The following is a 21,690-nucleotide window of genomic DNA, read 5'->3' on the forward strand; positions in this document are numbered from 1 at the left end:
TTGTAACACCGTTAACTAGTCATCACCTTCTCTCCTCCATCTCATCACCTCTCTCTGCCACCTCACCTTCTCGCCACCTCATCTTTCTTCTCCGGTGAAGGTCGGCGCGCGACCGACGACCTTCAACCATTAAAAAATTTAATTTATCTCCTCTCTCTAAAAAAAAAAAAAAATACTCCGAAGAAGGAGAGAGAGAATTTTTTTTTATGGTCGAAGGTGGCCGGACGAAAAATTGGCCGGACGACGACCTTCGCCAGAGAAGACGATGAGGTGGCGAGAAGGTGAGGTGGCATAGAGGTGATGAGATGGAGGAGAGAAGGTGACTCAAAAAGGGGGTCATCTGGTATTTTTGACAAAGTAAGGGGCTAGGCAGGACATCGGTCACAAAGTTGGAGGCTATTTGGGAAATACTTCTGAGTTGGGTTGGGTGAGATTTGAGAATGAAATGGGGTGGAGGGAAAGTTACCCTATACTTAAGTAGAAAGAGTGGCTTTATGAGAGAGAGAGAGAGACATTTACTATTTCCATGTCTGAACTTTGAAGAAGCTTGTTCATTTCCGATCTGCCGTTCAGAATTCAGATCATCAAAAAACTAGGGCAAATGTGGATTCCCCACTGACCAAACAAGTTCTCCCGAAATCAATTTATCATAACCTCAAAAAACTATACCCTAAGTTTCGAGTACTTAAATTTGTTCATCGAAGAAATTTCCATGGCTGTTCCAATTGAAGAAGCAATTGCAGCTCTATCTACTTTCTCACTTGAGGTGAACAAATTTCTCTCAAATTTTATATGCTTCATGTTTTGTTTCATTTACCACTATAATCGTTAATGGGGTGAACTATGTATAATCCCCGAATCGCTTGAGTTTCTTGATATCATTCGTAATTTGTGTTTAAATTTTTAGGTAAAAGTGAAATTTTTATTTGGTTTGGGAAAAATTTGAAAATTAAGATTTTAGTTGAATTTATGTAGTATTTTCATTTTTGATGAACATTAAGAATTCAGTACTCCAATTTGATTTTGGCAAATGTACTTAAATTTATTAAGTAATTTTGAAAATTGAAACCAAGTTTTATGTTTTTGTCACTTGCCCATGTTAGAATGTATTGGGCATAACTCACCTTGAGAAGCGGCTTGCAAAGATAGGATTGCCCAAGACTTATCTACTTTACAATTTCTAATGCCTTGGCAATGTGGGATGATGCTAATACCTCCGCTCAATTCCAACGCTGTTGCTACTCGGCATGCTCCATCCGAGCAGGCTATTACTATGTCCCGACTTATCCCTGAGACACTTGCTCTTGATATGATGAGCCTGTTGGGCCTAGCTCTCCTTGAAAACCGGCTTGCGAGGCAATAATTCAAGCTTATCTACTTTGCAAATTCTAATGCCCTAGGCAATGTGGATAATACTAAGTCCCGACCCATCCCTGACACGTTCTGATACCATGAGCCAGTTGGGCCAAGCCCTCCTTGAACACCGGCTTGCGAGGAAATGATTCCCAAGGCTTATCCACTTTGCAAATTCTAATGCCTAGGCAACGTAGATAATGCTAATACCTCCCGTCCATTCCAGGGCTGGAGTCGCTTGACACTCCCCCTCCAAGCAGCCTACGGTTACTAAATCCCAACCCATCCCTGAAACACTAGCTCTGATACCATGAGCCAGTTGGGCCAAGCCCTCCTTGAACACCGGCTTGCGAGGAAATGATTCCCAAGGCTTATCCACTTTGCAAATTCTAATGCCTAGGCAACGTAGATAATGCTAATACCTCCCGTCCATTCTAGGGCTGGAGTCGCTCAGCACTCCCCCTCCAAGCAGCCTACGGTTACTAAATCCCAACACATCCCTGAAACACTAGCTCTGATACCATGAGCCCGTTGGGCCTACCTCTCATTGAAAACCGGCTAGCAAGGAAAGGATTGCTCAAGGCGTATTGACTTCGCAAATTCTAATGTCCACGCAATGTGGGTAATCTAACCGTATGGTTTTAGAGAAAGTGTCTTAAAAATGGGCATCTAACTTAGAACACGTGCACAGTAGTATTTTCCCTTTTCTAATGACTATTTGCTAGTTGAACACTTGAAGTTAACATGAAAATTAAGACAAGTGCCATTTTTTCTATTAAATCCTCTACATGCTCACAAAGGTTTTTGATACTTGTTTAGAGCATGTTTTAGTTTATGTTGGCATTAAAATATTTTCGACTCATTTGCAGGATGATCAACCTGAGATTCAGGGTCTAGCAGCTACACTATCAACTGAAAGACATGCAACTAATAGCCCAATTGGTTTGTAGTTCTTTGCTTTAGTCAATTAGTTTTGTTGGACTGCTGTTTCAAGTTGTGGTATATAATTCCTGGGTGATCCCGATTCAAACTTATCTTCTTGTTTCAGTACGACTTACCCAAACTTTACGAGATGTGAAGTTTTCGTTAATAATTAGTGGTTGACCTTGATCGGTGTTGATCTACGCGACTTCGTCATCCAGAGTTAGCGACCACTGAATGTTACATGCAATTGTCACCAAAATCTCTACAATTTTCTTGTTCTTCACATCTACTAGTTTTTTCCGTGCCTGTCTATAAGTCTGTTACTGCATGTTTTCTTTGCAGAGTATGCTGATGTTGCTGCATACCGTCTTTCCTTATCAGAGGACACAAAAGCCATCAATCAGTTGGTACTGGCTTTGTTTGTTTCCTCATTATACCTCCTAATTTCTTTTGTCTTTGTTCTTAGGGTTTAAAATAATCAATTTTGCTCATACAAGTTCATGTGTAATTTAAGAATAGTTTCTAATTTTTAAATATACTTCACGTTGAAAAACAAGCAGAACACCCTTATTCAAGAGGGGAGGGAGATGTCATCTGTTCTCTACACATACCGCAGCTGTGTCAAAGCACTTCCTCAGGTTAATTTTTTGCTCTTTTATTATCTACCCCCCCTGTTAACAGTGATACTTATGAGCTTGCAGGTACACTTGTATTCAAGTGAATATTTGACTTCTCACTTCTACTGAGAGTAAAGTCATTTTTTACCTGAAATTTGCACCATTTCTACTGCACAAAGATGGTTGTGGTTATGAATGCTTGTATTGCTCTTGCAGCTTCCAGATTCCATGAAGCAAAGCCAAGCAGAATTATATTTGGAAACATATCAAGTACTGGACTTGGAGATGAGTCGTCTTCGTGAAATTCAGCGCTGGCAGTCTGCAGCTGCTGCTAAAGTACATCTTCTCAAGGCTTTTCTTTGCTTTACTTTTCTTCTCATATGCATGAACTTTTTATGTGGTTCATGCAGTAACTTGATTCCTTTCAATATAATACATACATTTTTTAAATCATGAGTGCTCTTATAGCAAGTACTTGGAAAATATTTTTTCAACACAATAAAAAGTAACCTTCAAGTTTATTAAGTGGAAATGTTGATAGTTCAAGCCTTGCATGGAAATAAGAATGTCATGAGAAGTAGAGAAGGTACTTATTTGAGAGGGAAGAAACTAAATGTTTTTGGTAAAAGCCACTTCCCCAACTCACATGTTATTTCATTGATCTCCTAACCTCACTAATTTGAGTGGCAAGCAAAAGCTTTTAGTTGAAATGCTAACTGCGTCGAAGGTTATTTAACTTCCATGTCCTCTTATGCAGCTAGCAGCTGACATGCAACGGTTTTCTAGGCCTGAGCGGCGCATAAATGGCCCTACAATAACTCATCTATGGTGTGCCTCTGCTTAACGTTCTTTTCTGGTATCATGATTAGGTTTTGGAAAAAAGTAATTTCTTTTCTTACATTTGCATGAAAAAAATTTCAGATATAGCTCTCAGATGTCATAGAAGGTGGATAAATAGCTCTATGACCCAGCCTCTATTTGGTAGCGGCGCCTTTGACCTCAATGCCCCTCTTTGACTTCTAAAAATAATTGATTTTTCTTCACTTTCTTAATTTCACCTGCTGAAATAATTGTGGCAAATCTATAACTTAAATTACCATGGAACTTGAGGGATGAGTGAAAATATTCTACGTGAAATAATAAGCTACCTCTAGGAACCTGGAGACACCACTTTTAGGTGGCCGTATGTTATTTTGTCTCTGACTAGGCCCTAACTTCACTTTTATGTTAGAGCTTGCAGAGTCGTATTGAGATTTCCAAGTATAATTTGAACCAGATAATCTTGGTGTTGACCCCTTCTAGTTTCCGAGTGAAGACTGGAACCATTTTCCCAATCATGTAAAAACTGGACAGAGACTCTAATCGAGGTTGGCGAGTTGATGCCGGTGCTAGGCATGGGGACTTGAAAGTGGTGCACTGGTACTGATTGATACAGATTACATTTTGAAATGAGATACCGAAACTCAAATCAATTCATTGAAGCGGTTGTAATCACAACGATGGTCTGGAAACAAATAGTTCTTAACCAATCTTGGGAATTAAAATCTGACCTTGTAGAGCTTCGTAATTGTTGTTCTATCGAACTAGTAATTATAAGGCAATCAAATTTATAAATAAGAACTTTCAGACAACCAGAAATTCATGATATGTAGGAAATTAAAGATGGCATATGTATTTTGCGTTTCTATATAGTATATACTACTATTGTCAATTGAAGTTGGACTTATCTGTATCTGTTAGCTGAATTTAATTTTTAATATTCTAATTCAGGTCGATGTTGAAGTTGCTTGATGTTCTACTGCAACTCGATCATCTCAAAAATGCAAAGGCGAGCATACCTAATGACTTCTCTTGGTATAAGAGGTAACACCTATACCCCTGGTTATTTTCAGATTCATATCATCAATGTCTAGTTGTGAACCTTACGCTTATTAATAAATATTTGTCGGAGTTAGGATAGTAACTACCTTTGTCTGATTGGTGTTGTATTAGTATTTCTATTGTTTTTTAAGCTGATCAACTGCTCTTTAGCTGCAACATCAACTGATTTTTCTCCCTTCAACTAAACTTCTAAATGATTAGTCATTGCAAAATCACTTTATGTTTTGATCAACTTCCACCTTTTTCAGAACATTTACACAAGTTAGTGTCCAGTGGCAAGACACTGATTCAATGAGGGAGGAGTTAGATGATTTACAGGTCTGTGACTATGATGCTTTCTGATACTTATTTTATCTGCGATACTTTTCCGTTTTGACACTATGTTGACTCGTGGTAATTACATCGGCTGTGTTAAGTGGGTAGAATCAAGGAATGAGATTTCGACGGAAATTGATGGAAATCCCAAAATTTCCACCGACATGATAGAAATTTCAACTGACATAATGGGAATCTAACAAAAAAACCTGGAGAAGCTAAAACTAGAAACGTATCTTTCACTTCATCTTTTTTGTCTTCATTTTCTTCTTTATTTCTCATAGACATCTCTTGATTTTTATGATATGATTTTAATAATTTTTTTAAACCTATCTGAATGATTTACCCCCTGACTTAACTACCTAATTGATTTTATTTTAGTAACACCCCTGATATAACTTGTAATTGACGACACCTTCTCAAACTAACAAAGTTTGTTAACTATTAACTATTATCAGTAAGAATGTTATCTTTCAAGTGTTATTGTCAAGAAGTTATTCAATTACCCCCAGATGTTACTATGTAAATGTTAATACCCCTCAAACTAATAGATTCTGTTAACCCGTTATATACATCATTTTTATGCTTCAGTATGGTTTAATAATCTTGTTATATACAATTGCATTGTAATTCTATCATTTTCGTTTGTAAAATTTCCACACTAACCAAAATATTTTCATGAAATATTTCCATTTCGGGACTGAATGAAATTTCCACCGAAACCGAAATTTTATTCCTTGGTTAGAATGCACAATTGAGTAAGAAAATGTTGGGAACCTCGTAAGAATGATTTTGCACTGTGAGATAACGATGGATCTTGTGGGCGATATATAATATTAAAAATAGCTTAATATTTGTTTTTGAGTAATTCTAATAAATATAAGGAAAAATGTACATGCTCCCTAGATCTTCATATTTAGACTAGGGAGATTCAGGAAATCAGGTAGGGCTATAGCCTATAATGTTGTTGACAGAGCCTTCCAAGAAACAGTAAAGTCTAAGAAAGATAAACTTTTTTTTGGCCCAAGGGTCTCCTCTACTTCATCTGTATAGGATGTTTTGTATCCAAAAAATGATCCTATCCACAGTTATGTGTCCTGCACTTTCATCAAACTACTCAAGATTTGGCAATTTTTCTTTCGCATAGAATTGTAGAAAATGTGTATAAAAAACTTAATACGACCCTAATCACAGAGATATCTGCAATTTTTTGCTTGCACATAGTGATTTTTTATCTTATGTTAAGCCATCTTATAAGTGACACCTTGATTGTTCCCTTATAATTTCACAGATTTTCTTAAGCACGAGGTGGGCCATTTTATTGAATTTGCACATCGAGATGTTCCGTGTGAACAAGTATCCTTCCAATTTACATCTCCTTTTCCCTCTTTTGAACATGTCCATATTGTATCAGAGGAAAGTGTTAGGCTCTCTTATCTTGTTAGTTTATATTACTTATTGGCTCTACATTACTCTAAAGTACCAGCACCTATACGTAGCTCCAGCATCAGAATGATAAGTTAGTGGATGTCTCAGAGCCTTGCTATAAACCAAACCTAACATATTCATGTGACACTGCCACATTAACCATCTTAGCTGGTTAGCAAGTGAATGCTTTCATGTTCCAACACATCATTTCATGACCGTGTTCCTGTAGCTTACTAGCACTTATCTGAATATTTTAGCAGTCTTAATTCTTCATTCAGATTCTTAATGCTTTTCTGGAACTGCATCTAATTTCTTTTTATGGTTGTGTCTATTAGAGTAAGATTGTGTTTGCATGTCGTGTTATTAACATTATATGTGAAAAAGTTGTGTCAAAGATTTAGGAGTAGATAGGATACACTTATTTCTATCCATGTTCTATACTTGATACTGAAATGTGACGTTCTAATTTGTAAGCTCGCTTCCCGTACGGCTGTATCTATGCACTAAATTTGAATCTGGGACATTCTACACAAGTCTACTCAAATCATATTAAGTTCTTCAGTAAAATGACTTAGTTTATGCAATCGTTGTAATTTGGTTTAATATTGGTATCCTGTGTGACATCCTTGATCTGAAAACAGCGTAGAGGATATTCTTCAGATTCTCATAATATTCTGTGTTGAATCTGTGGAGTTGGACTTTGCACTTCTTTTTCCAGATCGGCACGTTCTTCTTCGTGTTTTGCCTGTTCTTGTTGTATTAGCAACCTCTTCGGAGAAAGATGGCGAGTCACTTTATAAGAGAGTGAAGATCAACCGGCTTATTAATATTTTCAAGGTATACCATTAAAATTTCATCTTCAGATCCTTTTAATATGAAAGATGTATGTCATGAAAAATTTGGACATTGAGGTATGCTGCTTCTGCTTTCCATGGTTAAACAAAAAGTTCTTTATATCTTTTGCAGAATGACCCTGTTATCCCAGCCTTCCCAGACCTCCATCTCTCCCCTGCAGCAATCTTGAAAGAGCTGTCGATGTACTTTCAGAAATTTTCAACTCAAACTCGTCTTCTTACTCTTCCGGCACCACATGAGCTCCCACCTCGTGAGACACAAGAATATCCTTTTGACTGTTAATGGTTTATCATTAAATGCTTATAGAGTTATATGCTATTGGTCAATTACATAAAATGTTCTCTTTTAGTTGGTATTGCACTCCGTTTTTGACTTTAATATTTAACCATTAAACATTACCTATACGTGGAGCAGTCTAACCCTTCAACTCAGTCTATGTAGATGGAACATGACTAAACATTTCATGCCTACTGAATGGAGTATTTAATATGGAGAAAGAGTACTTGAAATCAAATAGTAAGACATGTCTCAGTCCAGAGATTTATAAAGGCTGTTTAAATTTGAAATAGGAATATGAAATCGCGATAATGCTACTGCACATAACCTTTTGTTATACGCTGGTTAGCAGCTATCTATAACATGTTAATATGGGCGTGATGTAAATTCTTGAACATCTTAGGTTTGAAGTCATCAATTGAGGTTGTTGTTTGATGTCCGCCAATTCTTTGTCTGACCAACATAGCCTTTTTATTTGTATCTCTTTAACAGTAAATGGTTCTTAATATGCTTTTGGAGCTAGAGGTCTTTGGAAGTTATTGTTTCAAGTCTTCTGTATATTACTTAGATGAGATGTTGATCATTGATGTGTCTGAACTCCTACTTAGATCCACATACCCCTTTATGTCACTGGATTGTTCGTTGTTTGATTTTCTCTATATAACTCAGTATGCTCCTGAGCAACATTACCTGCTTTTTGTGAAACATTTAACGTGATAATGTCTTGTAAAATACCTGTGCTACTGTGTTAGCCTTTTCAAATAGACAACCTTGACCTGACCACTTATCAGAGGCATTATTTAATCGCTAATCACATTGGAGCTTTACGTGCTGAGCATGATGATTTTCTCATCCGCTTTGCTTCGTCCAAGAATCAGGTGCTCATTTATTTTGCTAGGTTCTTAAAGTTGACATGTCAAAGGCTTACAACCACTAAACTCATTATTGATGCATTATTTGTTTCTATTGACCTCTCCTTGCTGATGAGTGTCTCTAAATATTCTTACTCCGCAAACCTTTAACCACTTCACTGAAAATGAGTACTTTTCTGTGTCTTAATGGGGACTCTTTTGAATATGCAGATATTGTTATTAAAATCAACAGATGGTGTGGATGTTGAGTGGTCCAAGGAAGTTAAGGGAAACATGTATGATATGGTCGTTGAAGGTTTTCAACTTCTTAGCAAATGGACTGGACGTGTTTGGGAACAATGTGCGTGGAAGTTCTCCCGTCCCTGCAAAGATGCAGTTCCTGTAGAATCAAATGAGACTTCTACATCATATTCTGACTATGAAAAGGTTTTTGCTTTACATTTTTTTTGTAAGGTGCACTGGTAATTAGATATCAGATATACTAGTTTTGGGCCCCTTTAATACTTGTAAAGATTTAAGCTACTGATAGCCTTAGTATGCCTGTGAGGTTGAGTAATATTGTTATAGGAGACATTACTTAGGTTCATGTTTCACGGGTACAAATATCCTGTAGCTAACCAGGTCCCACCTGGGAATGCTTAATTGCCTAAAAAGTTCCACTGTATAACTCTTTAACTTTCTAGTTTGGGCTTCGACCAGTATACTATTCGTTACCTTTTTAAATATCTCCACCTGTTGGGTACTTAATTATTTCTATATAGGTTGTCCGCTGGAACTATACTTCAGAAGAAAGAAAGGCACTGCTGGAGCTTGTTAGCTATATAAAGAGCATTGGCTCTATGATGCATCAGTGTGATACATTGGTTGCAGATGCTTTATTGGAAACTATCCATGCTGAAGTCCAAGACTTTGTGCAGAACAAATTAGCCACCATGTTGAGGACTACATTTCGGAAGAAGAAGGACCTTTCTAGGTCTGTAGATACTGTAGATACTAGATATCTATTTAAACCGCTTATGCTGAAATTCAACCTAACACAAACTGTCCATTTACTCCTGTTTCCTATTCATGTGCTGTTATAAAGGCTGCTTTCTATCAAAAACTTTCAGGATCCTCTCTGACATGCGAACACTTTCGGCGGACTGGATGGCAAATACAAGCAAGCCCGAAAATGAGATGCAATCTATGCAATATGGCGAAGAAAACAAAGGGAACTTCTTTTATCCAAGACCTGTTGCACCAACAGCTGCTCAGGTGTCTCTTTTGATTCCATTTTACTCCCTTTTAGCTTCTTTATAATGTCGTGCATTCTAAAAACTCAAGCACCAAGTATACATAATACATGTGTAGATTAGGTGTGAATTCCTCTATTTCGAGTTTAATACTGTAACAAACTAGTAGTGGAGCAATTCTGATCCTGTTCTACGAATCATAAAATCCCTACAAAAGTATTAGGCGGATTGAATCTTTGAGGTGAAGGAGGCAGAAGTTGGAGAGAGAGAGAGAGACCATAGAATCGAACAAGAGCTTGACATTCATGGAGAGATCATTTAATCAATCAGTTGGAGAGCCCGCTTCAAAGAGCTGTCTGGATTTCACTTCCTTTATTATTTGACTTCAAAGTAGTACATAGTTCAAGGGGTCCCCTCACATATTGCTTACTTCAACTATCGAATGGGATTTCTTGAAGTAGAAATATTGCTCACATATTGCTTACTTCAACTACCGAAAATGAAACACCAATTTGTTGCTTTAGGGCCTCTGAGCCTTGGTACCGCAAAAGATTTTATAGTAATAAATTCCACATACTAATTGATCTAAGTGGGTTTATATTGATGAAGGGAAAACTTTCTGAAGAGTAACAATTGTAGCTAACGAACTTATCCTATAAGACTATTATGATATAAGTTTGAATTTCAGATTTTCAGCCCATAAATTCCTTATCAAATCAACTGCTGTTCGTTCATTTTTGTTTGCATAAGATTTACCTTCCTTTTCAGGTTCATTGCTTGCAGTTCCTGATCTATGAACTTGTATCTGGTGGCAATTTAAGGAAACCTGGGGGTCTTTTTGGAAATAGTGGAACAGATAATTCTATTAGTGATCTGAAGCAGTTGGAGACCTTCTTTTACAAGCTGAGCTTTTTCCTAAATATTTTAGATTATTCAGGTTATCTCCTCATTTAATCTGCTTTTGTTTGGTCCCAAGAACAGAATACTTGCATAGATGCATTATTAGTATTGTTTGTTTAACTCACCACGATTCACGAACTTATTTAAAATTTTACAGAGTGTTCCAGTTAGTTGACAAGTGTATTAGACTTCGTATATAAAGAAGTCAATACAAAAAACTTCAATAGAAAACTAGTCTAACCTTGAGTTTGTGTTTGCAGAGACAATAGGAACATTGACAGATCTTGGTTTTCTCTGGTTTAGAGAATTTTATTTGGAGTCTTCTCGTGTTATCCAGGTAAATAGGATATGGACCTATGGTTATTCTTAATTAGTGTAGTTGCAATGTTAATGCTCATCATGTGCATAATCTTCCATCTAGTCTTGGTCAAATCAAAATTAAATGCCTCTTTTGTTGCAGTTTCTCGATAATGTTGCTTGGTTTAAAGTTTAAACCCTTAAAAGCACAATGAGAAGTTCTTTACTTTTAACTTGACAAGTGATAACAGAGCAAGAGGATAATGTGGTGATAGGTTTGAAAAGAAAAAATAATGTGACAATAATAATAAATTAGTAAGTTAACCTGCTTCAGTTTTCCTTTATAAAGTTCACCTCAATTTGGTCCACCAGTGGATTAACTTGGTGGTCCATAATAGTGATTAGGAAGTTTAATCATGTAAAATTACTTACTGCGATAGAAATATTAGTAGATCTGCCCTCTAGTTTTCAGGAAATGCAATCAGGTCAAATTAAGAAGCCACTGGATTGATTATATTTGGGTTTGGAACTTTTAGCATCTCAAGTAGAGTGTCTTTACTCATTAACTTTGGTTTTGTTCTCTCTGTTCTGGTTTGTTGTGTTCATTTTACTTGTGTGATGTGTCACTTGTATTGAATGCATACCAGCAGGTAACTAAAAAGTCTAATTATTTACGCTTCTAAACAGTTTCCGTATCCTTTTCAATGGTGTGATAAAATCATTCCCTTGTGCAGTTCCCTATCCAATGCTCTCTTCCTTGGATGCTAGTGGATTATGTAATTGAGTCCCAAAACGCTGGTCTTATGGAGAGCATATTGATGCCACTTGACATCTATAATGATTCTGCTCAGCATGCCCTGGTTGTTCTCAAGCAACGATTCTTGTACGACGAAATTGAAGCTGAGGTACTTAATATTTCTAACTATTTTTTAAAGAAAATTTACTAATTATTAGGACTTGTCGTACAGAAGTCCAGGGTGATTTCTTTCATGATGCTGTTCTTTTTTGTATCTTTTTGTTCATTTTGCTCCTCTTTTCTCTGTCTCCATGGACGAGCTTTGCAAATCTAAGTTTGTTTTCTCCTTTGAGTAACAGTTTGATTTTAAAGGTGTTGAGAAAAGGAAACCAACTTACTCTACAACAATGGATATCTATTATCAGGGGAAAGATTAACAAGGTCGTCTCTCACTAATGAGGGCTTTGAAGTTTAAATATCGAGTACAAAAGTACAAAGGTTCAAAATTGGGCTAGGCTAAAACAAAAACACTGAATTCATATGTAATTGGGAGGCTCTAATGTCGTAACATATAAGCCTTAGATAAACCTCTTCGTACGTTCTTTTTATTAGTATATTAATTCAAAAGTTAAAAAAATCTCCTTTGCTTTCGTATCTGAAGGACCTTCATTACTGATAAATGCTGAACTAAATCATCCATAAAACCTATAGCAGTAAGACTGACACTAATGAAGTTTCCTGCAAAAGTACACATTTTAGGTCTTAGGGTATGTTCAAAATAATTTAAGTACGGTACACATTTCCTTTTAAAGAGGTCACGTTACTCTTACCTTTTCTTGATCTTGTTCTCTTCTCTTTCCATTATCTGTAATATACTAAGAGAATGGTTCTAAGCTCTTCAATTATTTGATGAATGTGGATAGTTGCTAAAACTATCACTAGCTCCACGGGTTGTTGATTGCTGAGTCATGCTGACTTAGTTGAGCTTAACATAGCCTCTTTAATAAATCATTCACAACTACCACATCTTCACTTACAAGTCGATTTGGTTAAATGATTTCTGAAAGAATATACTAACAAACGAAATTATCATAAATTCTTCCTAGTATCGTTATTATTCAGAATTTCAAAAGCTGTCATAACATAATCACTATATGCCTTCAATCCATTAGTTGACTTTCAAAGAAGTATTGCCAATTAAGATTTAATTAATCCTCTTGCAACACAACCATTTTGATTTTCACTTTTTTCACATGATATGTGCCTTCGTCACGAAAATATATGGAAAGCTTCCACCTTTATGTTTGGAGGGTCCTGTCATCATGATTGGTGAATGACAACTTGCTATATTTACCATCTGGGTGCCTTCTTATTGTTATTGTAGGTAGATGTTTGCTTTGATCAGCTAGTTCTGAAGTTAAGTGAGACAATTTTCACATACTACAAAAGCTGGGCAGCAAGGTATCCTTAGATCGTGGTCATTTTCTTACCTGTCTGTTTGTGCTATAAGCCTGTAACTTGTTTCTTGTTAGACATGTTTTGCTTATAACTATATTACCTCGTACAGTGAGCTTCTCGATCCAGCATTCCTCTTTGCATTGGACAACGGTGAAAAGTACTCAGTCCAACCTATGAGGTTCAATGCACTTTTAAAGATGACCCGGGTGAAGGTGAGAATGTTATGTTTTGAGTTATCCAGATATACGAGTAACGAATCATGTACTGTATAGTTGCAGTATGCCAGAAAAGTACCATAGTTAGAAAAGGAAATCCTTAGATTTGGAGTTTTATTATGGTTAATTTTGCTGACAAATTTCTACATCTTATGAACTACTTCAGTACTTACTGCTTCAGAATCCAAAATAATCTACAAATGACTGACAAATTTCTGCAATATAGTTATTGGGGAGAACAATTGATTTTAGGAGCCTAATTGCCGAGCGGATGAACAAAATGTTCAGGGAAAATCTTGAGTTTCTGTTCGACCGATTTGAGTCTCAGGATTTGTGTGCAATTGTGGTGAGTAATATTTCCAAGCTAGCTCTTTTCTCTCTCCTCAGAAATTGTATTGGTTTATACTGATGATTTGTGTACAGGAACTGGAGAAGCTTCTAGATATTTTAAGACACTCACATGAGTTGCTATCAAAAGATCTTTCCATAGACTCGTTCAATCTTATGTTGAATGAGATGCAAGAGAACATATCCCTTGTTTCTTTTTCTAGTCGACTAGCTTCTCAGGTTTGTGTTACATGTTCATACCATTTCTTTTTTTAATTTTTATATTAATAGACTAGTAAAGTTGTTTTGTAATATAATTTGTTCGAGTCAGGCTTGGTCATTCCAACACAAACCTATGCTTTTCAAAATGAGTTTGAGTTGTGTCTCGTGTGCTAGTTTTGATTTGTGTGGGCTGGAATTCTTATGTAGTTGTCAGTTTGTCTTGAAGTAGATACCTTATGGTTGATCATTAAAAAGTAGTGCTATTTGTAAGGAGAGCAACTTGAGTATCGTATTCTAGGTCGGACAAGCAACCTAAAAATTCCCAAAACAGGGACAAAACCATAATATATTTTTCTCGTCTTAGTTATCAGGTCCTTTCTTACTTATAGGGTCTTACGTTATGATCACACTATTACAAATCAGCACTGACCTGGATGTATTTTATGGACCTAGCACAATTACGCAAGTGCACTGTTCACTCAAAATGTACATAAAAATCTCACATTGTACCCATTGAAGTGACCCTTATTATCTGACTATCATCTGAGTATCAGTTACTAGTAACCGTATCCAACATGGATAATTTTTTTTCCAGGAGAATTCATGTTGCATGAAATATTGAAAGGTTCATCATAAGGCTGCACCAATCACGTACAGGAAGGCAATTCTAGCTGTGTTACACATAATAGTCACTAGCCACAAACATAATAACAATAGCGGATGAATCTACGCTAGTCTAACGCCCCAAACCTTAGCAGTTATCGATATTGTCCCCACTTTAACTTTCTCACACAGATACGGGGTTTTGTTCTTGGCGAAGGCACCACAAGCCCACCCAAAAGGCCTCGATACTTACTAAGCTTGAGCTTACACCTATAGCCCAGTCTCCGGACACTCTTGCGAGTGATGTGGGACTATTACAGCTAGTGCAGTATCTATCAGTGAAATGCCATATGCTCTGCGTTTGTTGATGCATAAGGGGTTCTTATTCACTGTCGAGACTCGAGAAGGTTGAACATGCTCTGGTCTAAGACTTCAAGATTGTATTTTATTTACAAGCTAGCAACCGTTTAAAATATGTTCTTCCTTTCGAAGGGCAATGAGCTCGATTAGTGGATTTGGATTATACAAAAGCAAATTTTGTAAGTTTAAACCTTGAAATTTCTTATGGCTAAATTATTCCTTTTGTTCATTTCCAGATATGGTCAGAGATGCAAAATGACTTCTTCCCGAACTTTATCTTCTGTAATACTACTCAACGTTTCATACGCTCTTCGAAAGTTACACAAATACCTATTCAAAAGCCATCAGTTCCCTCTGCAAAACCTAACTTCTATTGTGGTACTCAGGTACAATACAATATCTTAAGGACTAACTTTTAGTTGTAGCGTTTCTCTATTACATATTTCCTTCGGCTCCTCATGGGATTGGTTTAAACACTTCATGAGCAGGAAAACAATTTAATGTTAATCTTTTGTACTTTAAAAATGCTGAACTTTGCTTAACATTTATTATTGAAACAAAAATTGATCAATGCTACATAAAACATAACATGCTAAGCTAAAGTACATAACGGGGGGCCGCTGGTTTACTACTTCGACAAATTCCTCTCTTATGTTCCTTATTTTAAGATTTTAATAAGCCTTTGTTGATATTCAACTATTTCTCAATGTTGACAAGTTAGGGAATATAGATGCCCTCTTTAGGACGATTTCCTTATTCAGGTGGTTTTTCTTTTCTACTGGATGGAGCATTAAGCACTCATCAGTGAATGTCAGCAAAATCCCAGTTGCTTATGCTAAGATGGAACTAACACATATATTTATGCTGGAGTTGGAAAAATTACATAATTTTATACATCTGTTTGTAGCTAAAACTAGTTAATAGCCTTCTGGTTATCTTTACTTAGTGAAGTTTTCTGATGTGATTTAGCTGTTTTATAGGACCTGAATATGGCTCATCAAAGTTTTGCACGGCTGCACAGTGGATTCCTTGGGATGCCTCATATATTTTCGGTTGCAAGACTTTTAGGATCTAGGTCATTGCCTTGGCTAATAAGAGCTTTGCTTGATCACGTATCAAATAAGGTAATTTCCTCTTAAAACTAAATATTTGTGAAGAAGTCATTTTATGTCAATGGAATTTCATGTAATGATGACGTGCTATGCTAAATCTCGATAGGTCATATGCAGTCTCTTGTTTGTTGGCTCTTTCTATTATTTTATGTCGTCTACTCTTTGTTTGCTAACCTACCAATAAGTGATTCAGACAAGCATGTTCGAAATATTATTTCCAAGAGAGTTGATTACCAGACTAGTTTCTTTTCTGTGATTAATTTGTTTATTCTGAACAAATCATAATTGGGGTTAATTTGGGCCGGTCGTTAGGTCATGCAGCAATACATGATTTTCTTTTCTTGTATCTGCTCTTCTTGTAGTATATTCACCCGTTTCAAGTGTTCACTCGTTTCTACAAGATTGAGTGATCTTCTCTTCCTTTCTGCCTTTCCTTACATCTTTACATGTTTCAAGTGTTTGTTTGCTTCTCATTGAAGTGATTCCACGCGATTGATAACCAGTCTAGCATAAAATACTCCACGGGTGCCAAATATGGATAATGTGATTGGTAACTTCTTCTACGTCCAATTGCAAGTGATTAATAGTAATATATAGTGGTAAAGAAAGTTATATACTTGCATTTGGTCATCTGCTTCTGTCCATTACCCTGTTAAGTTAATATTAATTGGCGTTGTTGCTGCATTTAATATGGTTAGAAGTAATGCTGAAGGCTGACTCGTAGTCTTTTTTTCCTTATCATCCAGTATTCCAGTGTAATATGTGCTCAAGTTTTACCAGTGAAGATTCAGTCTTGTCACATCACTCTTATCTGATGTCTTACCAACTTTTCAGATAGCAACACTTGAACCAATGATCACAGGACTTCAGGAAGCATTACCAAAATCTATTGGACTCCTTCCTTTTGATGGAGGTGTTGCAGGTATATGTATTGGCCAGTATTTTAGTTTCCATACTTATCCAGTTTCTATCTGCTTGGTCTCAAGTGATTATACATTTATACGACTATTATGCTGAGAATCGGAAAGTATGAGTCGTACTCCCATGTTTAGCTATCAGATTTATAGTCTGCAAGAGGTTAGACTGGATTAACCAGACGCCCTCTGTGAGTCTTTTACAACACTTAGAACTGTACACTGAACACTTAGAACTGTACACTAAAGAAGAATCAACGTAATCCAAGAAAATTGGTACTTCCACAAAAACCTGTACTAGGTAGTTGACGCAATAATACAAATTTCGGAAACATAAGGACAGAATGCTAAAACTTAAATTAGAGACTGGTGGAATTCTTCATCAAATACAAGTCAGTGTCGTGAAATTCAAAAAAAAATCCACGCCATGTACAGTTGTAAGATGTCGTTATCCATTTATTATTTTCCTTTTGCTAACCTTAAGGTTGGAATGCCCCCTTTTCTGCAATCAGTTAATATAGCATAGGCATACTGGAGTTTACGTTCAATTTCATATCCATTCCGTTATCACCTAAATCTTACTGTTCTATTATATATATCTAATTTTGTCGACAGGTTGTCAAAGAGTAGTAAAAGAACATCTTAGCTGGGGATCAAAGTTAGAACTCAAAGCAGAAGTTCTTCGTGGCATAAAGGAAATCGGAAGTGTATTATGCTGGATGAGTTTACTTGATATCGTGTTGGTAAGAAAACTATTTTATTTCGTAAACTACGAAACGAGTCTTTTTTGGAAGTCATTAATTTCGTTTTCTGTAAAGACCAATATATAACAATAAATTTAGCAGTATAGAGTCCCAAATTCTTCCCTGGCAAGTATGTAGTCTGCTAATCTGATAATGTTTACAATATCTAAATGTAGTGAATTACATTTCAGTTTATTTGCTTCTAAAATTAGACTCTACATGTGCAACAGAGAGAAGTTGACACTACAAATTTCATGCAAACTGCTCCATGGTTGGGCTTGATTCCTGGAGCTGATGGGCAGATATTACATTCTCAAGATGTAGGAGACAGCCCACTTGTAACCCTTTTCAAATCTGCAGCTGCTGCAATTGAGTCATACCCAAACTATCCAAATCGATCTTCATTTTACGCCATGTCTAAACAGGCAGAAGCAGCAGGTTAGTGTTGAACTAATATTCCTTAAACTTTTCCATTTGACTAACATTCCTTCTTTTATTTATTCTATTGTGCCTTGACTGTTTTTATTAAATTTAGTTTTTTTCTCCATTATTTTTTGCCTATTCAGGATTAAGCTTTTGCCTCCTTTTTTGCAGATTTATTGTACAAGGCCAATATTAATACAGGAAGTGTATTAGAATATACCCTTGCTTTTATAAGTGCAACTTTAGATAAATATTGCAGTAAATGGAGTGCAGCTCCCAAGACAGGGTTCATCGACATCACAACTTCAAAGGACTTTTATCGTGTATATAGTGGTCTTCAATTCGTAAGTTAAAAACCATCCTAACAACAAAACTATTAGGTTACAGTTGTACTGTTGAATTTCCATTAGTTCATTATATGTTCTTAGAAATAATATTCGTTCCCTGAAGAACTGACATGACATATCTCTTGCATCTGCTTGTACATATTCCAAGTACCATAGTTCATTTAATCATTTCAACCCAAAGTTTTTGGTTAATATGGGTCTTAAACCAATTAAAGTTGAAATAACAGTGAATATTAATTGCAATTCGTCATTAGAACTATAGATAGGCCAGGATCAAGCTTATAAGACTTCAGAGTAATGTGAGAATAGTCCCACATGGGCAAAGGGCGATCTAGCAACCAAGAATATAATGTCTAGGTCCTCTCCACTCATTGCCAATTGGTTTTGAGTTGGATGACTATAAACTTAACAAGTAACACGTCTCTTGAAACTCCTAAAGACCCCAAACCACGATATATAGTATGTATGAATTACAGAACTAGATTCCGGTACGAAGATTGACAAAATTCTCGATTAACCACCACAACTGTATTAGTAATTAGATACATCTTTCTCTATTCATCTTATTGATTATTCTAAGTTGCAGGGATATGTAGAGGAATCAGTTCAATCACAGTCAACAAATCAAGAAGTGTTTGGTGATTCAGTTGCTTGGGGAGGTTGTACATTAATATACCTGCTTGGTCAACAAATGCATTTCGAGCTCTTCGATTTTTCCTACCAACTCCTTAATGTTGCTGAAGTTGAAACATCATCTATCACACAAACTCTTAGGACTGCTAATTATGTGCAGGTATCCCCATAAATTTTGAATTTAAACTTGTATACGATTACATAGTTATAGAAAAATCCAGTAAATCTACCGGAACCTAATGACTCCCACGCCGAATCGGATTGATTCAACCCAAAGGCTTGCCTGCAAACGGTGTTTTCTGAGATCCATAAAGCCACAAGTCTGGCTCTTCTAGTATGTGTCTGACTTGTAATTTGGGTTCTTGGACTGTCAGTTATGAATAGAAAGTATCGGTGTCCGTGCTGGCGTGCTTGTGATTCTTACTTATATTAAAAGTCAGCTTTAGGTGATGATTTTTTTTCTGTCTGAACTTGGCTTGTCGGACTCCTCTAGATCTGAATTGTCTGACTCAAATGGACCCAACATCAATCCAAATTAGCCATTCAAACGAGTCAGACAAAAACAAACATTTTGAAACCCTACCCGATTCAATTCAGAGTCAAATCAGATTTGAAGTATGACGTAGAGAAAAACAATACCTTAGTTTTGAATTCATTTTCAAATTTTTTGTGACTATTCTTTTTTTTGTTAATGATAAAAGGGAAGTGAAAATCTATTAGAAGCTATGAAGAAAGAAAGGAGGTTGAATAACCATGTGTTTTCAATGTTACGAGCACGATGCCCACTTGAGGATAAAACAGCTTGTGCGATAAAGCAAAGTGGTGCTCCTCTTCATCGGATCAAATTTGAGAATACAGTTTCGGCATTTGAAACTCTGCCACAGAAAGGTGCCTAAGAAGACCACTGTTTCTTCTGCATTTGGAAACCTGCCATTAAAAGGTATATTTTAGTTCTTGTTTGTTTGTTAGGTTCTAGATATATAGACTGAAATGATGTTGTAACTACTAGCACTGTAGATGAATGTCATGTATAATAATACTGTCAACAAATTCAGAACCCTAGAGAAAACACCATTAGGTTAAAAACAAAAACACTTTGTGCCTGCATTATCTTGACTAAAGCTAAATCTAATTTAACTTTCTTGTTGATGCATCTGAAGTAACTGATTATGTTTGTTAACTTTTTTTCGTTTTCAGTGTAAACTTAGAGTTTATTTATCTAATAGAAGTTTAGAAGGGGAAGCAAATGTTTAATCAGCTAAGCATATAAAACTAAAACATAACACCTATAACCAGTCCTTAGCCGATTCCTTCAAATGTAGGGTAGCTTTTAACAAGATAGCAGATACCGAGGAAGACGAGCGCTGGCACACCTGCCCTGAACTAATAAACTCAGAACAAGGACCCAACTTCAAACTACTTTACCGGTCCGAATCTGTTTTAAATACAGAGACAAACATAACATCTTTCAGAGAGGCCGAATATAAGAATTAAAACCATCCCAGAATGCTTTGGACTTCTTAGGAGCGGAACCAAAATGCTCCAAAGTTGCTCTTCAGAATTCCCTCGATGGAGAAATATTTGACCAATCTTCAGAAGAAAATGAGTTAGATACCTGGTAAATAGGATTGCCAGCCAGACGAGTCCAAGTTCAAAATCCTGACTGAGCCAGAGGCAGTAAAACTGCTGAAGGTTCGAGGAGAGGCGTGTAGTATTTGCTAGTTAAAAACAAGTAAGGATTGAAACTGATATGAATTGTAGCTTGAAAGAAAATACTCCATGATTATTGTTATTATTTGAAAGCCATATTTCGAACCGGGCATTTTAACATTTTCCTGGGTCAAAAGGCTTACCAATTAGAAATAGGACCATTTAAATACTCCAGGATCAAATAGCTGACCAAGAAAGTAGTAATACCAAGCCCAACCATAGAAAGTAGCTTTGGGACAGCAAACCACCCAAAGAAACCCGGCCAACTGGAAATTCTTTGGTATGTTAGTGAGGATCGCTTCACTTGGTAGGCTGGATTAGGCGTGGGAAACGGGGCGTACACTCACTGTGCGCCTCCGGGCTTTGAGTGGCCACATACTTGTTCGGGCCTCGGGTGACTTGACGGGTATCAAGAGTTCTTTTCCCACTGCTAGACATGGAGTGTCAAAAGGTATTATAATTCGTATGATAGCAGTGACAAGATTGGTGAATTGTTCTTATTCACAAGTCCATCAAGCTAGATAGTCGACATCTCGATTAGAGTTTCTATTCACATAACAAACAATACAAGTATCAAAAGAATCACACCTTAATACAATCAATTTCTGGCCATAAACACTGGCTCGTCTAGTGTGGTTGTGAAGATCTTCCATTATCTAAGTTGATGACATTTACATAGTTTCCGTCGAAGACCACCTTTTTTTTTTATATGGGTCTGCCTACATATTTTTTTATTTTTAAATTGCAAGATTGGAAGTCTGATCTCCACCATTACCAGTTTACCATCCAACCACACAATGAAAGTGGGTCCACATATCATTTGTTGTGACAGCTATATTGTCAAAAGTTCTAGGTTAGTTCCATGTTACAGAGTATGTCACAAAACTGTCAACATTTAACTATTTTCGCGGTGCTTCGGGAAGAACAAATTCTCATA

The 21,690-nt window shown here is 36.5% G+C and overlaps 1 protein-coding gene across 1 annotated transcript; it reads left to right on the forward strand.

The window, feature by feature from the left end:
* Nucleotides 1–361: 361 nt before the first annotated feature.
* Nucleotides 362–20,196, forward strand: PIR121 (transcription activator). The gene is made up of 30 exons (XM_086662943.1): nucleotides 362–766; nucleotides 2,223–2,295; nucleotides 2,620–2,684; nucleotides 2,838–2,915; nucleotides 3,111–3,230; nucleotides 3,652–3,722; nucleotides 4,665–4,757; nucleotides 5,024–5,093; nucleotides 6,382–6,446; nucleotides 7,160–7,355; nucleotides 7,485–7,636; nucleotides 8,434–8,527; nucleotides 8,732–8,947; nucleotides 9,283–9,494; nucleotides 9,631–9,775; nucleotides 10,522–10,690; nucleotides 10,914–10,990; nucleotides 11,685–11,855; nucleotides 13,071–13,147; nucleotides 13,254–13,356; nucleotides 13,586–13,705; nucleotides 13,783–13,926; nucleotides 15,108–15,257; nucleotides 15,852–15,995; nucleotides 16,818–16,905; nucleotides 17,513–17,640; nucleotides 17,871–18,078; nucleotides 18,235–18,407; nucleotides 18,997–19,203; nucleotides 19,745–20,196. The coding sequence occupies exons 1-30, from the start codon at nucleotides 713–715 to the stop codon at nucleotides 19,937–19,939; spliced, it is 3,858 nt and encodes a 1,285-aa protein (XP_086519069.1). The 5' UTR covers nucleotides 362–712; the 3' UTR covers nucleotides 19,940–20,196.
* The last annotated feature ends 1,494 nt before the right edge of the window (nucleotides 20,197–21,690 follow it).

Source organism: Eschscholzia californica, unplaced genomic scaffold (genome assembly GCF_041429995.1).
Source record: "Eschscholzia californica isolate CP2 unplaced genomic scaffold, dmEscCali1.0.p SCAF_2, whole genome shotgun sequence".
Lineage (NCBI taxonomy): Eukaryota > Viridiplantae > Streptophyta > Magnoliopsida > Ranunculales > Papaveraceae > Eschscholzia > Eschscholzia californica.

Coding starts and splice junctions, on each gene's coding strand:
- PIR121 (XM_086662943.1), top strand. CDS start 713: ATGGCTGTTCCAATTGAAGAAGCAATTGCAGCTCTATCTACTTTCTCA. Junction 5,094..6,381: donor AGGAGTTAGATGATTTACAG/GTCTGTGACTAT, acceptor ATAATTTCACAG/ATTTTCTTAAGCACGAGGTG. Junction 18,408..18,996: donor TATATAGTGGTCTTCAATTC/GTAAGTTAAAAA, acceptor TCTAAGTTGCAG/GGATATGTAGAGGAATCAGT.